The sequence below is a fragment of the Pseudorasbora parva genome, chromosome 11, assembly GCF_024679245.1.
Source record: "Pseudorasbora parva isolate DD20220531a chromosome 11, ASM2467924v1, whole genome shotgun sequence".
NCBI lineage: Eukaryota > Metazoa > Chordata > Actinopteri > Cypriniformes > Gobionidae > Pseudorasbora > Pseudorasbora parva.
In genome coordinates this window covers 3,102,411-3,122,877 of record NC_090182.1, presented here as the reverse complement: position 1 = coordinate 3,122,877, position 20,467 = coordinate 3,102,411, and the positions used below count along the sequence as shown (strand labels likewise).

At 39.0% G+C, this 20,467-nt stretch overlaps 1 protein-coding gene across 1 annotated transcript; it reads left to right on the top strand.

Moving 5' to 3' along the window:
* The first annotated feature begins 12,454 nt into the window (after positions 1 to 12,454).
* Positions 12,455 to 16,456, top strand: LOC137092164 (nuclear factor 7, brain-like). Its single transcript, XM_067456424.1, has 6 exons — positions 12,455 to 12,850; positions 14,761 to 14,856; positions 14,971 to 15,201; positions 15,312 to 15,334; positions 15,417 to 15,535; positions 15,912 to 16,456. The coding sequence occupies exons 1-6, from the start codon at positions 12,455 to 12,457 to the stop codon at positions 16,454 to 16,456; spliced, it is 1,410 nt and encodes a 469-aa protein (XP_067312525.1).
* The last annotated feature ends 4,011 nt before the right edge of the window (positions 16,457 to 20,467 follow it).

Sequence of the window (20,467 nt, the reverse complement as noted above, 5' to 3'; positions counted from 1 at the left end):
CCTTTCTTGTTCTTCTCCACAGATGAACAGGATTCATGGATCTGACCGATCTCCCTCATGATCTGCTCCAAACCAAAGGCTGAGGCTTGAAGATCCTCAGATATTCTCTCAAGTTCTGCTTGGTTTGCTGCCTGGTTTTCTGGTTCATGTTTCTTTCAGTTTTTTGGATGTTGATCACTTTTAAGGTCATAGGTAAGGCAAGGCAATTTTATTTGTATAGCATGCAGGGAGTGCAGAAATATTAGGCAAGTTGTATTTTTGAGGATTAATTTTATTATTGAACAACAACCATGTTCTCAATGAACACAAACTCATTAATATCAAAGCTGAATATTTTTTTGGAAGTTTTTTGTTTTAGCTATTTTAGGGGGATATCTGTGTGTGCAGGTGATTACTGTGTGTAATTATTAGGCAACTTAACAAAAAACTAATTTATACCCATTTCAATTATTTATTATTACCAGTGAAACCAATATAACATCTCAACATTCACAAATATACATTTCTGACATTCAAAAACCAAACAAAAAAAATTCATTGACCAATATAGCCACCTTTCTTTGCGAGTGTAACGGGTGTAATATTTATTTAATTCCACTCAAAATCTCTCTCTCAATTATTTTACATTTATATTATTGTTTTGTATTCTGAAAAGTATTCTTTTAATATTTCATTTCATTTATTCTTTTAATATTGGATTATTTTGAATGGGATGTCATGTTTCTATTGTTATATGTCCATTTTTCAGTGATTTGATGTTTTGTTAAATAAGGCGCGTGGCCCCTTTAAGACTCTTGTTCCGGTTCCGCCCGCTCTCCTTCAGTTCGCGGTAAATGCGACTGAAGAGAGGTGAGTTGTATTGAAGCTCCGTATAAAACGTTTTATATGAGCTTTGTTAACTAAAATAAAATATGCAGTTTAGTTCTTAAATGCACTTTAATATTATTCAGATGTGTATGAAGTTTGTGTGAGTGATGTAAAGCAAGTACTTTTGGAGAGTATTCATTAAGCACAAGCAGGCTAATTCTGTGGCTAAAATAATGCCTTTCACTAACAGGCAAACTTGTGAAAGAAGGCCACAGAACTCTCCAGCTTGATAAAATTTCATTTTATTCATGCAGGTATGTTTTCACTCATGTTATTGTTAAATTCATGTCAGATGTTTTTTTTAATGAAATATGTGAGCACTATTGATTTCATTATATGAGAGAAGTTAAGTGTTAAATGTAGTTCAGTTTGCGGTAAATGCGACTGAAGAGAGGCAAACTTGTGAAAGAAGGCCACAGAAATCTCCAGCTTGATAAAATTTTATTTTATTCATGCAGGCGAAATAAAATATGCCATGAGTGATTCCTGATGCCAAGACTCATTAATTTACCACCCTACACAACGCAGAGGGAAGACCGGTTACACAAGGACACTCAAAAGCCTGCCATCCATGGATTCTGTCAGTGTTTTGATCTGTTCACCATCAACATTGCGTGCAGCAGCAACCACAGCCTCCCAGACACTGTTCAGAGAGGTGGACTGTTTTCCCTCCTTGTAAATCGCACATTTGATGATGGACCACAGGTTCTCAATGGGGTTCAGATCAGGTGAACAAGGAGGCCATATCATTAGATTTTCTTCTTTTATACCCTTTCTTGCCAGCCACGCTGTGGAGTACTTGGACGCGTGTGATGGATCATTGTCCTGCATGAAAATCATGTTTTTCTTGAAGGATGCAGACTTCTTCCTGTACCACTGCTTGAAGAAGGTGTCTTCCAGAAACTGGCAGTAGGACTGGGAGTTGAGCTTGACTCCATCCTCAACCCGAAAAGGCCCCACAAGCTCATCTTTGATGATACCAGCCCAAACCAGTACTCCACCTCCACCTTGCTGGCGTCTGAGTCGGACTGGAGCTCTCTGCCCTTTACCAATCCAGCCACGGGCCCATCCATCTGGCCCATCAAGACTCACTCTCATTTCATCAGTCCATAAAACCTAAGAAAAATCGTCTTGAGTCTTGAGATATTTCTTGGCCCAGTCTTGACGTTTCAGCTTGTGTGTCTTGTTCAGTGGTGGTCGACTTTCTGCCTTTCTTACCTTGGCCATGTCTCTGAGTATTGCACACCTTGTGCTTTTGGGCACTCCAGTGATGTTGCAGCTCTGAAATATGGCCAAACTGGTGGCAAGTGGCATCTTGGCAGCTGCACGCTTGACTTTTCTCAGTTCACAGGCAGTTATTTTGCACCTTGGTTTTTCCACACGCTTCTTGCGACCCTGTTGACTATTTTGAATGAAACGCTTGATTGTTCGATGATCACGCTTCAGAAGCTTGGCTATTTTAAGACTGCTGCATCCCTCTGCAATATATCTCACTATTTTTGACTTTTCTGAGCCTGTCAAGTCCTTCTTTTGACCCATTTTGCCAAAGGAAAGGAAGTTGCCTAATAATTATGCACACCTGATATAGGGTGTTGATGTCATTAGACCACACCCCTTCTCATTAGAGATGCACATCACCTAATATGCTTAATTGGAAGTAGGCTTTCCAGCCTATACAGCTTGGAGTAAGACAACATGCATAACGAGGATGATGTGGTCAAAATACTCATTTGCATAATAATTCTGCACTCCCTGTATTTCATACACAATGGCAAATCAAAGTGCTTTACATAGAAATTAATTAAAATAATGATAACATACAAAATAAGTAAGAACATCATTTGTAAGAATTAAAATAAAAAAAGGGCAGTTAAAATAGTTGATGGAGCAGGTTTGCAATGTTTTCTTGACCTTACAAGTCGGTCCAAGATGGGCTTCTGTAGGGGTCGTGACCTTTGAATACTTTGAATACTCAAGAATACTTTGCCCATCAACCGTATAAATGCTCAACACCGCTATATTCTGCGTCAAAGGGACACGCTCGCGCTCAGGTGTAAATGAGAAGCACATGAACTAGTGAAGGAGACGCGCTGCTGAAGTGCCGCTCAGTGACAGCAGAGGGCGCTGATGAACTGCAGAATGCTGCGGTTACCCCGGAAACCCGCAAACAAACAAAAACCGCGTGTAGTTTTTAAAACAGCCATTCGTTTTTTGTAATCTCAATGTTGTTCATCACAGCACCAAATACTTAATACTTAAAGACTTAATAGACTATTTATTTTCAAATTTAAACATTTTTATGTTTTAATCTGGACTACAACATGCCCTAATAATTAGAACTCTAATTATTTGTTATTGTTCAGTAAAACTTTGAGACATACGACTTCATTGGTTAACAATATAATTCATTATTACCAAACTGACAATGAAAAATACTTATAAAGAATTGATCATTCTCAGTAATGTTAATTTCTTAGTTACTGTTTAATAACATTACAATCAAAATAACTTTTTAATGGACCTAAGATAAAACTAACAATGATCAGTATTTCTTAACTAACATTACCAAAAACATTATAGCCTACTTTTTGTACCAAATGTAGCTGTTGCTCAATCTTTAATTAATGCATTAAATAATGAGACCTTAGTTAGCCTACCTGTTGTTCTGTATAGCCTAATTCTTTTGCACTTTAATCTGTTTGAAAATTGTACTTTTACAGCTCTGAAAAAAATCAAGAGACCACTTAACCATTTTTTTCCAGAGCTGTATATATTTTTGGTGCATTGTATTTAAACATTCAGTTATTTTTGTTATTACAAAAATAGTTCTTAAAGCTGTTATGCTATGGCAACACTTTTTTTGCAACTTATTTCAATATCGTGATAATTCCGTATATCGTGATAACTTCAGCAATTAATCGCAACATGAAAAATTGATATCGGCACATGCCTAGTGGCTACTGTTGGAGCACATCTGATCTGTTCAGGAAGCCGGTTCCAACTACGGCTGGCATAATAGCTAAAGGCAGACTCTCCTTGCTTTGAGTGAACTCTTGGTATTTCTAACTGACTTGATCCTGCTGATCTGAGTGATCTGTTGGGTTTGTATTTAAAGGGGGGGGTGAAATGCTGTTTCATGCATACAGAGCTTTTTACACCTTTAACGACATGGATTCCCATCCTAAACATAGACAAAGTTTCAAAAACTAATGTTGGACGTTTGATGGAGTATTTCTGTGTTAAAAATACTCCTTCCGGTTTCTCACAAGTTTCGGCGAGTTTTTTTCGAGTATGGGTCTACTTGACGTTAAATAGAGCGGAAGGTCCTTGTATGGGCCGTACGGGCTCTTCTCCCGGAAGGGTGCGCGCGCGTGTGACTAGAGGGAGAGAGAGGAAATGCACGCTGTAAACAGTCTCTCAGGTGCAGATCCAGTTGTCCGTGAACACTTATGTCGCGCCGCGCTCCACTTTATTCCTATGGGTGACGTCGAGCGACTTCAACGCTTCAGCACAGCATTCCGGGAAAGCAGCGCTGCATTTGAACCGATTTGAACGCAGAAATGACGGGAAGCTTCAAGGCATCGCTTCAGTCGCGTCGCAAAGTGGATTTCCACGGTCACTGCTGTCACAGGACTTCACCAAATCATACCAAAGAAGTGTGTTTTTGACAGAGCGGTCCTGCTTTGGAAGATGCCGGTGAGTAAATCAACTTCAAATGTCTCTGCTATTGGCTACCGTCGCATGAGTAAACATCAGTAAACGATACGATCGCGTGCTTCGTCATTCAAATGCGCTAACGGTTACTCCATTGTTGTTCTGTATAACGTTACACTATTCTGACTCTGACGTGCAAAACCGTTTTGCTTGCTACCTCTAAGGTCTATTCGCCGCATACAATAGTCCATAAACCGAATCATGTCCTCATAAACTGCACACAAAGGCCCCTAAATACAGTACATACCACAGAGACGGACATCCTGATGTTGCCGTTTCTCCTGTTCAATTTATTTCTCCCTCAGATTTGATTGTGGATCATTATCTGTATTAGCTGAGATAGATGGGTTTCTCCACGCTTGAGGACGTCACCGCTTTGCGCGCTTGTCATTCTTTAGCTCCGCCCACACGATACGCCTCCAGGCGCTCGGTTTTTTCCGGAAAGACTTGGTACAGCCCATATTTCTTTTATAAATATGATAAAACTAAAGACTTTTCGGAGATATGAAGGATGCAATACTACTCTATAGGTACTCAAGATTGACATGAGATTGACTGAAACTGAGTGTTTCACCCCCCCTTTAATCAGCATGTCTGCGATGTATTGAGGTCCTAGGTCATTGCGAGATTTATAAACAAGTAATAGTACTTTAAAATTGATCCTAGATGTAACTGGAAGCCATTGTAAAGACCTGAGGACTGGTGTGATATGGTCATATTTTCTGCTTCTGCTCCGCGTTCTGTATGAGCTGCAGCTGTCTAATGGTCTTTTTGGGGAAGGCCGGTGAGAAGGCCATTACAATAGTCCAGCCTACTGGTGATGAAAGAAATTGTAAAACCTAACAGTGAAATGCACTAAATTAAATAAGTTCATTTTAATTAATGTTACCAAAAAAGTTAATTCAACTTAACAAATATGTGTGATGTTAACTCAAAAACGTATTATTGTAAGCAAACCTCAATCTAAGTTACAGATATTTATTTAATCTAGTATATTACATCTATGGCTAACTAAATAACTAAAAGCTGATCAAATAAATAAACAATAGTATATACATTAATCTACTTCATATTAAGCCTACAGTCTTACATTAATCTCTTTTAAAGTCATTTCATTTACTCATGTCAAAGTATCATCGCAGTGAGTTTCCGAGGCAACAAAACCACGCCATTTTCCCTCCTTCAGTCCAGTCTCAGCAGGACGGCTCGCGCTACAATCAAGAAAAACAACAGGTAAGCGTTTCAAACTTATTTATTCATATTTCGGGCATGTTTGAACGTGTTCCGTGTTATTCTCGTACCTCTTTTATGTTTATCCGAAGATTAACCAGCTCAGTAATGATGTGTGTAAAATTAGCCAGCAAACAATCTAACATTAGGAGCAAGCGCGCTATTGCATCAGTGTTATCAACGGTAATGTAAACATTTGGAGTTAAATATGCTGTTTTACACCACAGTTTGTCAGCGGGGAATTAAAAAATATATGTTTGTGCTTTCTCACAGTCGGACAGATAAACGCTGGCTTTTGAGACCGCTGGCCATCTTTCCACGTCTCTCGCGCCACTAATGTTAACTACGTTAAAGCAAAAGGTAATGTTAATGCAAACTCACGCATTCCTTATATTACAACCGTTTTAAATGTATTGTTAATCGAATTCGAGTTTTCTCTATCATATGTGATGCTAGTTGATTTGACTAAAGCAGCTGAAGCTCCGGGGTGAACAAAGTGACTCAGAGTATTTGAGATCCTGTTTTGATTTAAACTGTTATTTGTTCTTCATGACGTTTTCTCATTTGTAACTCACTCTAACACATTGTTGCCATGCTTTTAACTCTTTTCAGCGCAAAGACGAAGGTGCAATGGCAGCAACATGGCTACAATACTATGAGTAAGTAAGTTAGAACTAACATTGAACAAATCAATGGGATTTTGTAACGTTACTGTGCGAAATGCAAATGATAACGTTATGAACAGCTTTGTGTTCGTGATTTTTTTTTTGTTATCAGGCTTTTAGCCTCAAGATATGCGTTCACCTTGAGAATTTCATCTTTGTTTCCAAATGTAATGATTTCAGTTTTGTCTTTGTTTAACTGAAGATAGTTTTGGCACATCCAGTTGTTAACTTCATCAATGCATTTGCACAGGGAGTCAATGGGGCAGTAGTCATTAGGTGATAGTGCTAAGTAGAGCTGGGTGTCATCAGCATAGCTGTGGTAAGCAATATTGTTATTTTTCATTATTTGGCTCAGTGGCAGCATATACAGATTAAACAGGAGTGGTGCAAGAATGGACCCTTGTGGGACTCCGCATGTCATGGATGTCCACTCAGACTTATGGTCTCCTATACTCACATAATAACCTCTCCCTTCTAAAGTATGACCTGAACCATTTGAGGACCATCCCAGAAAGCCCGACCCAGTTTTCCAGCCTGTCTTGAAGTATGTTGTGGTCAACAGTGTCGAATGCAGCACTGAGGTCCAGTTGTACCAGAATTGATGTTTTGCCTGTATCAGTATTTAAGCGAATATCATTTATAATCTTTATGAGCGCTGTCTCTGTACTGTGATGTGGTCGGAAACCAGATTGAAATTTTTTTAAAAGTATCCGTTTGAGCTTAAGAATTTTTTCAGTTGATTGAAAATAACTTTTGGAGATATCCAGGTTTCTCTTTTTCAGAAGAGGCTTAACTACTGCGGTTTGAAGGGAGTTTGGAAAAGTCCCTTAGAGAAGTGAGGAGTTTACCACTTCTAGGAGATCTGCTTCTATAATATTTTCAGTTGCTGATTCTAATAAAAACAAAGCTGAATTTAGTTATTTATGTGTTTGTTACATATTGAGGTGTGAGCCTCCTCTTTAAATGACTCAACGCTTCCTCTAAGCACCCTGCATCATAGCGCTGCTCACACTAAAGCCTTGTTCACACGGCCCGATTTTTTTTTTTCCTCCCGATTTTGAGTCGCTGTCAGGTTTTGTGAAATCGCCGACAAATTCCCGAGATCATAGGCAAATCGGTGCTCGTGCACGCGAGTGACAATCACACAGTGTGAATAATCAAAGACGCGATCAGAGAGAATCACCAACGAGTCGCCGACATATATATTTGATATTTGGCATGCTAAATATCTGGACCTTTCGGCGATTAAACTCCTGCTGTGTGAACTGCGTTCTGACTGAAAATTACATCGGCGATGACCGACAGCCAATGAGACAGTGAGATACAGGGCAGCGGGAGGTTCAGGGAGGAGTTATAGAGCAGAATATCAGTATTTTTATAGATATATTTACAATTCTATCAAACAGAAACAAAGGCCAAACTTTTGCACATCCAGCCACAGCAGCAGCACATTACAAAATTGTTTCTTTACCTCAAACTGTCTTTGCAGAACAAAATCCTGGCTCCCTCTGTCTCTCCAACAATTTCTTCCGCCATATTCTTTTTTCTTTTTCTCCACAAATCAGCGCACATACAATTTAAAGTAAACTTTGTGCAGTTTATCATTTTTAATAACAATTCAAAGTCTCGCGCGAGAACTCCGGTCTGACCATAGACTGTAAAATAATATGGACGTAGTGTCCGTGACGTCACCCATAGGATTCTGATAAGCCGTTCTGAAGCTAAAAGTATGGTCGAGCTGGGCGTTGCCATCTTGTGAGCGAGTCATCGCGTGTCACTCTCGGATAACAGAAAATGGGCAAAAAGGCGGGATGTACGCGGAGCTGAGGTGACGCAATGAGTATAGGCGGCGGATAAATGGCTATCCACTTGTAACCACGCCCTTAATTATGCAGAAACTTAAGGCTTTATATAACGTAAACGAATGAGTTATAAAAAAATTCACCCCCCTCACAGTTGTCATGAAGATCAAAATTAGCCTTACAAGCCAAAACCACAATTTGTACCAGGCTGTAAACATGTTTTTTTCTGCTTTAAAGTTGAGAATTTTAACATGGCGCTCAATGAGATTCTGCTCCCTTCTGGAGCCTGTCCCTAGTGGCCAGTTGAGGAATTGTAGTTTACATTACTTCCGTATTGGCTTCAAGAGAGATCGCGGGAGGTTGCCGCTTGGGTCTGACGCACATGTGATCTCGCGTTGTTTAATTATCAAATCGCACGTGTGGTTGGGAAACGTAGTTTGTGCACGGGAGAGAGTTGTCGGTGATTCTTCCTCTTGTTCAGTCATGCAGTGTGAACTCCTGTCATCAAACCATCGTGCAGTGTGAACACAGCAGTGACTGAATGATACCCCAGATAGTCGTGCACTGTGAAAAGAGCAGTGACCCGACGAGTTTGAAAATCGTGCAGTCTGAAGTAGGCTTAAGCTCTTGTGATGAAGAGACTAAGGTGTTCGGATCCATCTGCAGTAATTTATTAACACAGGTGAGCCAGCAGAGGAATGCAGACATAAACTTCAAACAACATATAAAAAGGGCAATCCAAGAAATGTAAGTCAAACAGGCATAGGTCAGAGGCAGGCGGTCCCCTCATTAAACACAATACAACAATCCTCAATAGTGTCAGAGTTCATAGCACGACACCTGCGAGTGGACACATGATTTCTCCACAGGGTATGAAAGAGAAATCTTCTTCTTCTTTAATTTTTTTTTGGTGGTTGGCATTAGTTGTCAGGTGCATTACTGCCACCTGCTGATTAGGAGTGTGGCTCAAGATCGCAACATACTACTTATATACTTTTATCCAAATGAGTCATTTCTAAATATAGCATAAATAAATCATCAGTCAAACTCTTGTGCAATATATTTACCAAATCAAGCTTTTCAAATTAAAAACCAATATTCACATACTCTTGTCTTATGTTTATTTTGTTCAAGGTCCTGTTAAGTGCTGTATGTCCATATCTAAGGGTGCTTTCACATCTCTAGTTCGGTTCATTTGTTCCGAACCAAGGGCAAACAATTATACATTGTTGCATTTTTCAGATTATTTGGTTCCTTTTCACACCACACTGATTGCTTTGGTCCAAACCAGTTGAAACGAACCAATACGCAGGCACGTGACAACATCCACATCACTCATTGGCCATGGCGCATTTCCTAAACTGCTTTTCGATTGGTCAGTGTGGGAAAATTCCAACAGAAGAGGCAAAGCCAGCAAACTATAATAACGCTATGGAGAGACGACTGCGCGGGCCAGTTTTGTCCCTGGCCATAATCTCCTACACTGTGTGTATTTACCACAGTATGCAAACAATACATTTCTATAATGAAGCGCGGATGCGACGTGAAAACAACGCTCTAATGCACTGCAGACGGCGACCGCGCATCGCTCATCACTTCAAGAGGAGCCGTGCATTAATTATTAACTCTTGACATGCTTCCATCTTCCGAAAATATTGCCAACGATCTATCAGGTAATAATGTCATGCACACAATGTCAGCGCAGCTAACTACGGCAGCTGGTTCAGTCCAAAAATGATCAGTACTTTTGCATTTGGTTCTGTTAGAGGTCGGATCACGTTCTCACCACAAACGAACCGCTCCAGAGTTTGTTTGAAAGCACCACCTCTTCAAGGAGCTCTCGGTCCGCTTGTTTGGTCCGCTTTTGGTGCGCACCCGAATGCGATCGCTCTTTCACACCTCACCAAACGAACCGCACCAAAGAGAGAAACGAACTCTAGTACGATTCAGCCGAACTAAATGAGGCAGGTGTGAAAGCACCCTAAGTCTTGATAGAATTGATTTTTCCTTTCCTCTTCTTCTTGTTCTACCATTATCAACATTTATTTGAATATTATAAAACCATCTTCCTATTCTCTCCTCTTCCCATTGTTTCTGCCATCTATTTCTCACCAGTTTTTTAATTAAAAACTTCATCTCAGTCTTACTATAATTAACTTGCATGTCTACATCTGATTTTAACGTAGCTTCCTTAGCCCATTCCTCAGCCAACTCATTTCCTTTCACTCCAACATGAGCTGGTACCACACAGAAAGAAACCTTTAACCCCATCATCTGAATCCTATATACTGTCTGACAGATCTCAATCAATACATCAGATCTGCTTTCAGTATGACCACTTTCTTCTCAAGAAGAACTTGAGTCAGAACATATAAGTGTCCTCAGTGGTTTATTATCCTCAACCCACTGTAATGCCAATACAATTGCAATCATTTCTCCAGTATATACTGATAAATTATCTGAAATTTTGTTAACTATGATTTTGAAATCTAATTCTGTGAATGCCACTCCTACTCTGTTTTCCATATCTATGGATGCATCTGAAAAAGTCAAGACATAACTAAAATAATTACCTTGAATATACATTTGAGCATTATATCTATCTCCTTTGTCCTTGTCTATTTTCCCCAACAGAGACATATCCACATCGGCCTGTGGTAATAACCATTGGGGAATAACAGACCATGGAAATGTTAAACTGATGGGCATCTCATTTATTTACATTTCTTTCATCACTTCATCCATCCAAAAGTCTTGTTTTCAAACTTTTCTTTTTCCCACCATGGATTTAAACGATCTTTTACTGGATGATCTGTATCATGTCCTTGTATACTGACCCAATAATTTAATGATAATTGCATTCTCCTAAGATCTAAGGGCATTTCCCGTTTCAATCTGCAATGCTGCAGTAGGAGTCGACCTTATAGCCCCTGTTAATAACCTTAATGCCTTATGTTGAATCCTGTCCAATTCCTTCAGCACGCTCACAGAAGCAGATTGATATATTATACATCCATAATCAAGTGCTGAACGTATTAGTCCATTATATATACTTCTCATTGCCATCCTCTCAGCCCCCCAATCCTTACCCACCAAACATTGCATAAAATGTTGTACTTTCCTAGCCTGACAAGCCTGACAGACATCCAGATGTTTGGTCTGGAAACTCTCCATTGACGGCTCAATCTGAGGGGCGGATAAACGGTTGTCTTTCAAACTCCCTCTGCACGCGATAGGATAGCGCTACACCAACCAGAGCAACGAAGGTGAAGCAGAGCTCGCTGACTGATTAAACATTCGCCGTATCCGGTCGGCTAAACTCTGAACACATCTTCCCCTTTTAAAAATGACTTCAGTGCCGTTCTTTGTTCTTTTCTCTCGAAAAGCTTAACTCCAAGTCTTCAGATTCTGAGGAATACAGCTCAGATAGGTATTGAGAGTTGCTAGACGACACATGCCGGAAAATTAAATTTGCTGCCGCTAGGGTGCGTCTAGTTTTCTAGGCTAGTACTTTCCTACATTTATCAATAATTTTCTCAATATGCGTTTTAAATGTGAAATAGAAATGTTGAAATCATAGGCAGAGTAAACAAGGGAATGACACAGCTGAATATAATCAAGCATAATGAGTCCAGGCAGTGGGTTATGGGTAATGTAGTCCATGATAAGACAGCACAAGAGTCTGGAGGAGAGCCCCCTAGTGGAGATCATGAGCACTACAGCTGGAGGATGAGACAGTCCTTTGATGAACTGCTAATGTCTCATACTATAAGACTATCAATTAAGTTTTATTTTTGGTAGTAAATTATGCCAATGTACATTTTTATATAAATGACTTAGTGTTATGAACAGTCTTAAAGAAAGAAAAGATGACTAGCTTGTGATTAGTTTTAGTGGTTTATGTAACCGGCCCCAGAAGGTCCAAAAGTTCACCAGAGATTCCACCCTCTAATAAAACCATTATCAGGAAGTGACTAATCTTTTTATTTCTACCTTTCATTTTTACTGAAAGCTAAAACGAGTCGGTGTTGTGAAGAACAGAGGATGACGATTTGCATTAGGATTTTTGTGTATTTCTAAATTAGATTTTTATTGTAATCGTTATTTACTTTTCAAACCAAATTTTGGAAAGTGAAAGATAATTGTAGATTACTGGATCTTTTACAAGACGAGGAAATGGATTCAAAATCTGTTGAAGATCCTACTTGTCCTATTTGCCTTGAAATCTTCAAGGTTCCTGTTTTTCTGTCCTGTACTCACAGTATTTGTAAAGAGTGTCTACAACAGTTCTGGAAAACTCAGGAAACTCAGAAGTGTCCCGTCTGCAGGAGAAGATCCTCAAAAGGCCATCCTCCAGTTAATCTAGAGTTAAAAAACTTGTGTGAATCATTGATAAAGGAGAGAAATGAGAGGCGTTCATCAGAGTCTGAGGAGATCTGCAGTTTACACAGTGAGAAACTCAAACTCTTCTGTCTGGAGGACAAACAGCCTGTGTGTGTCGTGTGCAGAGACTCAGAGAAACACGCCAAACACACATTCAGACCCATCAGTGAAGTGGTTTCATCTACAAAGGTAAGACCAATGGCTCTCATTTCATGCTAAATACAGTGATAAACACACAGTAATATTTGTGTATACAATAGAATAGGAACCTATTTACTTTTACTCAGACTAATGTAACCGCATTGGTACAAAACATTTTTGGAAAAAATAGATATGTCATGGGTTATGAAATCAAGCTCTAGGCCTGCAGACACTTCTACACACATTAATGTAAGAATGGGTCGCTCTCAGGAGCTCAGTGAACTCAAGCGTGGGGCCGTGATAGGTTGCCACCTGTGCAATAAGTCCATTCCTGACATTTCCTAACTACTAAATATTCCACGCTCAACTGTTAGTGGGATTATAACAAAGTGGAAGCGATTAAGAACAACAGCAGCTCAGCCACAAACTGTTAGGCCACATAAAATCCCAGAGCGGGGTCAGCACATGCTGAGGGTCACAGTGCGCAGAAGTCACCAACTTTCTGCAGAGTCAACAGCTCCAGGGCCTTCAGATGAGCTCAAGAACAGCGGAGAGAGCTTCATGGAATGGGTTTCCATGGCCGAGCAGCTCATCCAAGCCTTACATCACCAAGAGCAACGCAAAGCGTGGGATGCAGTGGAGTAAAGCAGCCGCCACTGGACTCTAGAGCAGTGAGACGTGTTCTCTGAGCGACCAATCACGCTTCAGTCTGACAATCCCATGGACGAGTCTGGGTTTGGCGGTCCCCAGGAGAACAGGACCAGCCTGACTGCATTTTGCCAAGTGTAAAGTTTGGTGATGGGGGGATTATGGTGTGGGTTTTTTTTCCCAGGAGTTGGGCTTGGCCCCTTAGTTTCAGTGAAAGTAACTCTCAATGCTTCAGCATATCAAGAAATTTTGGACAATTTTATGCTCCCAACTTTGTGGGAAGAGTTTGGGGACGGCCCCTTCCTGTCCCAACATGACGGCGCACCAGTGCACAAAGCGTCGGTCCATAAAGACATGGATGAGGAGTTTGGTGTGAAGGAACTTGACTGGCCTGCACAGAGTCCTGAGCTCAACCCGATAGTACAGCTTTGGGATGAATTAGAGCGGAGACTGAGAGCCAGGCCTTCTCGTCCAACATCAGTGCCTGACCTCACAAATGAGCTTCTAGAAGAATGGGCAAAAATCCCCATAAACACTCCTAAACCTTGAGGAAAGCCTTCCCAGAAGAGCTGAAGCTGTTAGAGCTGCAAAGGGTGGGCCGACTCCATATTAAACCCTACGGATTAACAATGGGATGGCATTAAAGTTCATGTGCAAGTAAAGGCAGGCGTCCCTAAACTTTTGGCAATATAGTGTACTTTCACTTCCTGTATTTGCATTTGTACAATCACACATTTACAACTGCATGGATATAATAATAAAGAATTGGCCATTGCAAAAAACACATTTGTTTGGTGATTTCTTGATGTTTATCATTTGCAATTAAATAATTTTAAAGGACCCGTTTTTTTAATGTTTACAGTGTGCAATATAACATGAGTTCATGTTTCACGTGTAAAACACAGTATTTTCACACAGTTGCCTTATCTGTACAGCGCTGTTTCCTCTGTCCTATAAACGGCCTGATGATTTCCTTGTTCTATGAAGTCCCCACGTAACGAGTTCTGATTGGGCCAGCGCTTCCAGTGTTGTGATTGGACAGCAGCTTAGCGCACTTTGCCTGGAAAGGTCCTGCCATCAGGTCCATTCATCAGTGCTCTAACAGCAACATTAAACACTAACTAAAGCTTGAACGATGGGATCGCAAAGAACAGGACCTTTAAAGATATATGTCCTGCCATTGTCAGGCCCAAATGCTTCTGAGACATTCATCTTTAAAATATTAATATAACAATAAAAACATCCAGACACACAATGTTTAAACCTCTTATAGCTTCATCAGTTTCACAGATTTTCATCTTAACCTGTAGGAGGAATTTAATACAGCGCTGACGTCCTTACAAAACAAGCTCAAACATGGAGAAGAAATGAAAGGAGAGTGTGATAAAACAATCCAACACATCGAGGTGAGGATGTGTAAAGAGTTAAACACGCAACATTTACACACACAGTTTATTATTGACATTAGTGGAGTGTGTGTTCACACAGAGCTGACTGAAGTGAATGTGATGTGATTTCAGTCTCAAGCTGAGCACACAGAGCGTCAGATTAAAGAAGAGTTTGAGAAGCTTCATCAGTTTCTCAGAGACGAAGAAGAAGCTACAATCACTGCACTGAGGGAGGAAGAGGAGCAGAAGAAGCAGAGGATGAAGGAGAAGCTGGAGGAGATGAACACACACATCTCAGCTCTTTCACACACAATCAGAGACATGGAGGAGATGATGAAAGCCAATGACGTCTCGTTTCTAAAGGTGACCAATCAATCTGGCTTCATTCTTTGAGCATAAAACAACTTGAGCCTCACTGACAATGAGAGTGTTTGATAAGATATTAACATGTTTTCAAACTCTATATTTTCCAGAACTTTAACGCCTCAATGGAAAGGTGAGTGAGCTGCTCGTATCTCTTCTCTCAGTGGATCTGAACTCAAATTCACTGCAGTTCTGACTCCTGAATGTTCCTCCAGAGTCCAGATCCCACAGCCGGATCCACGGATGAGTTCTGGAGCTTTGATTGATGTGTCCCGTTATCTGGGTAACCTGCGGTCCAGAGTCTGGAAGAAGATGCTGGAAACTGTCCAACACAGTGAGTCTCAGCAGATCTGACACCAGCGCAAAACATCCTTCAGATAGAAACACACACAACATTAACATCTGATAGAAATATATTTAATAATCACTCGAGTTTCTGAGTGAATCTGAACTGTATTTCAGAAGATCATCAGATCATACAGTGAACTCATAATGACTACAGAAGTCTGTTCCTCATGGTCTCTGCTTATGTATTAGGATACAATAGTGTTTATTGAATATGATATTAAACCTGAAGCCTCAATCCATTCTGACAGAAACTGGGAGACCATTGCCATGATAGCAGGATGTATAGAAAGTCTTTATATGTGTTTTATATTTACATTTCTGATCATATTTCATCCTGTAATCTGATGTTCTTCTCTTTGCAGCTCCGTTGACTCTTGATCCAAACACAGCAAATCCTCGTCTCACACTCTCGTCTGATCTGACCAGTGTGTCGCTCAGTGATGGAGATGAAACACTTCCTGATAATCCAGAGAGGTTTGACTGGTGTCTGTGTGTCCTGGGATCTGAGGGCTTTAACTCAGGAACACACTGCTGGGATGTGGAGGTCGGTGACAGTACAGGCTGGAGTCTTGGAATAACCACAGCATCAAACCAGAGGAAGGGAGAGGATTTCTTCAAGTCTAATGTCTGGCGTGTGCGGTACTGGAACAGCAAATACGGCTCTCAATCCCCAGATCAACCCGGCACTGTCTTTCCTGTTAAAGTGAATCCTCAGCGTGTGAGAGTTCAGCTGGACTATGACAGAGGAACAGTGTCATTCTCTGATCCTGTAACTAACACACATTTACTCACATTCAGGACGTCCTTCACTGAGACTGTCTTTCCATTCTTAGGTAATCGCTGCACAACTTCCCCTCTGAGGATCTTACCAGTGAAACTGATTATTACAGCAGAAAATCACAGTTAAATCTGATTCTGCTTCCAGATCAATGGGTTATTGATGTGATATGGTACAAATTAAATAATTAATTATTGTCATAATTTAAAATGCAGTGAATGGTTAAACATTTATTTGTCTTATGGACCTGTTGTTATAAAAACTGCTTTGTCTTTTGATTCTTTACATTTTTGAGCCCAATCTCAGAATTGTCCTGTGGTGTGACCGTCTCAAGCATGGGTCAGTAAACTACAACTTTCATAAATTAAAAAAGTTTAAAAATTAATTTGTGGCAGGGTGATTACAGTTTTTTAAGCACTTTGTTATTTTGGCTTGGATTTTAATTTCTTGAAATATGAACTGAATTTAGAAATGCTTGGCTGTGTTTAATAAACTAAATGTATTTTTGAAATGAAGACGGCGTTTGGAGTGGAGTGTGTGTTAAATAATCACTGTTCCCTGAATCAACGGCTCAATACAAGAGGCCGACCTAAGAGTTCACTGTAAAAAAATCCCCATAACATTTACGGTAAAACAAACGGCAGCTGTGGTCGCCAGAACTTCACCGTATACGGTAGCAACATTTTAGGTTTTACAGATTTAAGTTAAATTTACAGTAAATAACTGTATTTCATTGACTGAAATAGTGTTGAATTACCAACCTATTGAAATACTAATATCTGTGATGTACCTTTGATATACACTAACAACCAATCACAGTGGAGATGAGAGTCACATGACGAATCAAAGCTCAGGAGGACAACATTAATGAACAGAAGGTGTCATTCACACAAACACTAAACATCATCACGGTAACACACATGACATTTTACAAATAAAATAATCATTAACAACATTAAATTTAACATAAAACCCTAATGTCCGTAACTGGTTAGAAAACAAAAAGAAACAGTTATTTCAATGAAAATAAATCAAATGTCAAGTGTCACGCAGGGAATTCTGGGAATATCAGTTTACGTTTTTTCACTGTAAATTACACAATGGTCTCCAATTGAAAATGTTCTAGACACTGATCACACCTACATTTTTCAGGCGACCAAATTTAATTTCAATTTCACAGAATTTCAATTCGGCCAACTGAAAACTTTAGATGTGATCAATCTCTAGAAAATTTCAATTAGAGACTATTTTTTTTTTTTGCAACTACTTGAACACCTGCAGGAAAGACTTTGAAACAAGCCAGCTGCTCAGCAAGAGAGAAGATGAACAATCCCTGCGTGCTCAACTCCAGAAGAAGATCAAGGAGATTCAGGCATTTTGAGTTTTTTGTTTAAACTAAAGATCTAAAAGACTAAAAGATCAGGTAACACTTTATAATAACGTTCAGTTGTAAGTCATTTATAAGTGGTTAGTTAATGATGAACTAATCATTTACAAAACATTCATAAATGATTATCAAGTGATATGCTAACATTTTATAAATGTTTTGTAAATTTCGTAACAAGTCATTTACAAGTGATTAGTAAATAATTAACTAATGATTTATGAAATATGACTACGTGTTCATTAATGATTAATGAGTGATTTGTTAATTATTTTACATATATTTAGTAGATTCAGTTTTAAGTAATTTATAATTAATTAGTTAATAATGAACTAATGATTTACAAAACATGACAATGCATTTCATAAATGTTACTTTTTTGTATATTTTGTAGATTCAGTTATAAATTATTTATAAGTTATTAGATAATGATAAACTAATCATTTTCAAATCATAACTATACATTCATAAATGATTAAGTATAATATGCTAACAATTTGCAAATCTGTGGTAAGTTATCTTAAAAAATAGCATATCATAAAATAATCAAACAGATCGTTAGTAAATGGTTAAGTTACTTGTTAATATATTATTAATCACTGAAATGTCAGTTTACCATTATCTCAAGTTATGAACAAATGATGATCAAACCATTAGTAGATAATGAATATATAATTTATTGATGCATCATTACATTTTTAAGCTGGTCTGTTAAAACCCACAAAATGCATTTATGCTAAAGCAATTTTTTTTAAAGAATGATAAATTACTAGTTGTCAAATTAATAAACATTAATTAAAAAATTAAATTCTGCTATTCCTCACCTGTTGCAATAGAAATGTGTAAATATGTAATTGATCTAATTACTGTAAGCATTTAACTCCAATTCGTCACAACCAATCCCTTCCCTAAACCTACCCGTTTGTGTTTTATATATAAATAAAAAAACAGGCAGATACGACTGCAGGAACAATTTATTCAAAAAGTACAAATATTCCAAGTGTCCCGAGGCCAAACGATTGGTGTGTGTGAAGTAAATCCGCAGAAGCGATCAGCAGCGTCGAGTCCATTCACCGGCCGATGATTAATGATTAACACAATTCAAAATTTGCCGCCCGGAACTTCCGGAAGAAACGTCACGTCAGCTTTGACAGCATTGGCTGTCGTGTGTCTCGGGACCAATCGCGTCATTACATCAGCTTTGATTGTAAAATGCCATTGGCTCTCGTGTGTCATGTGACGATTGCGTCATGTTAACGAGCCGGGAGTATAGAGTGCCGAAGTCATGACGTCACTTTGTAGGCCAAAACGCGGAAGTGAGTTCGCATTTTAGCACTTCCGGTTCCCTCGCTCTAAAGTCTACGGGTTTTTTGAATGGGTTTTTGCTAAATCGCCTGAAATAAGGTCTGTGGCCAGGGCTGGACTGGTAATCTGGCATACCGCCCGGTGGGCCGACGCACTTTTGGGGCCGGAATAGTGTTTAAAATTAAAAAAAACAAAAAAACATTTTTACCACTGACAACATGCAGCGACAGCGGCCCATTGGTTTGTCTTCTGAATTGACAAGCCGAAGCGAGAGAGACCTCCCCTCCATATTAGGCGCTTTTTTCTATTTATTTATTTATTATTTGAGCGCATGGAACTGCAAAAGGCGAATATCCGCACAGCATAGCCGCTGACGAACGTACGCTGCGTTTAAATACTGCTCTATGAACGGCACTTTGACTTATTTAGTTTTATTCAATCGTGTGATATGGAAACGTTACAGTTCTGCGGTGAATCCGCTGAAAACAGCCGCGAGCACGTAACCTATTCATGACGAGGGAAAGTGGAAAACGGCAATACACACAAACGCTTCACTTCAGCACAACCACAACTTACTCTGCAGCTAACAGCGAAGAAATATGGTGTTTAGGAAGAAACATTTATTAAAAATGTTGCTATATTACATCAATTAATATTGCAGAATATAAATCACTTTTATAGAGGCTGTTTTCGTATTTTCTACAGGTGTTTACATTTTTTTTTTACTTACAAATAAGTTTATTATATATGTTTTATATAGTTTTGGAAACAATATAGCCATATAATGATGAGCAAGGTTTGTACAGTCTGTGTTTTTTACCCCGGTGACTGCCATGATCTTACAGTTAAATGAAACTGGTCTACAGTTAAACTAGTCTATAAAACAGCTTTAAGTCTAGATCCCATAAATAAAGGACAAAGCTTTTTTTTCCTCTTTAAAAGTTTTATTAACTTTTTTTAATAGATTTAATGAAATGTAATAGCCTCATGAAAGATAGGTATCAGTGTCTTACTTAAATGATGTGTTAACTCTTGAAAAATATGATTGTTCAGCCCCAGAAATGTGATGATTTACTCACCCTAATGTCATTCCAAACCTAAATGAATTTATTTCTGTGTAGCATAAAATAAAATAATTTGAGTCAGTTTTTTTGTTCATACAATATTCAAATGGTAGCCTAACCAAAATGGGTTGGTTGCCAACATTCTTCAAAACATCTTCTTTTGTGTTTCCCAGAAGTCATGCAGGTTTGAAATGACACGAGAGTAAATGATGACGGCATTTAAAAGCAGTAAATGTACTTTACAGCATCCTAGCTCAAAATCATCAGTGCTTTACTGCTAAGGGCATTTCTGTCTGACCAAAAAAGCAATATTAAGTTTATCTGCATTTGCAGCAAATTCGATAATATCTATCATTATTTGTCCTTGTCCTAGTTTTATTTATATAC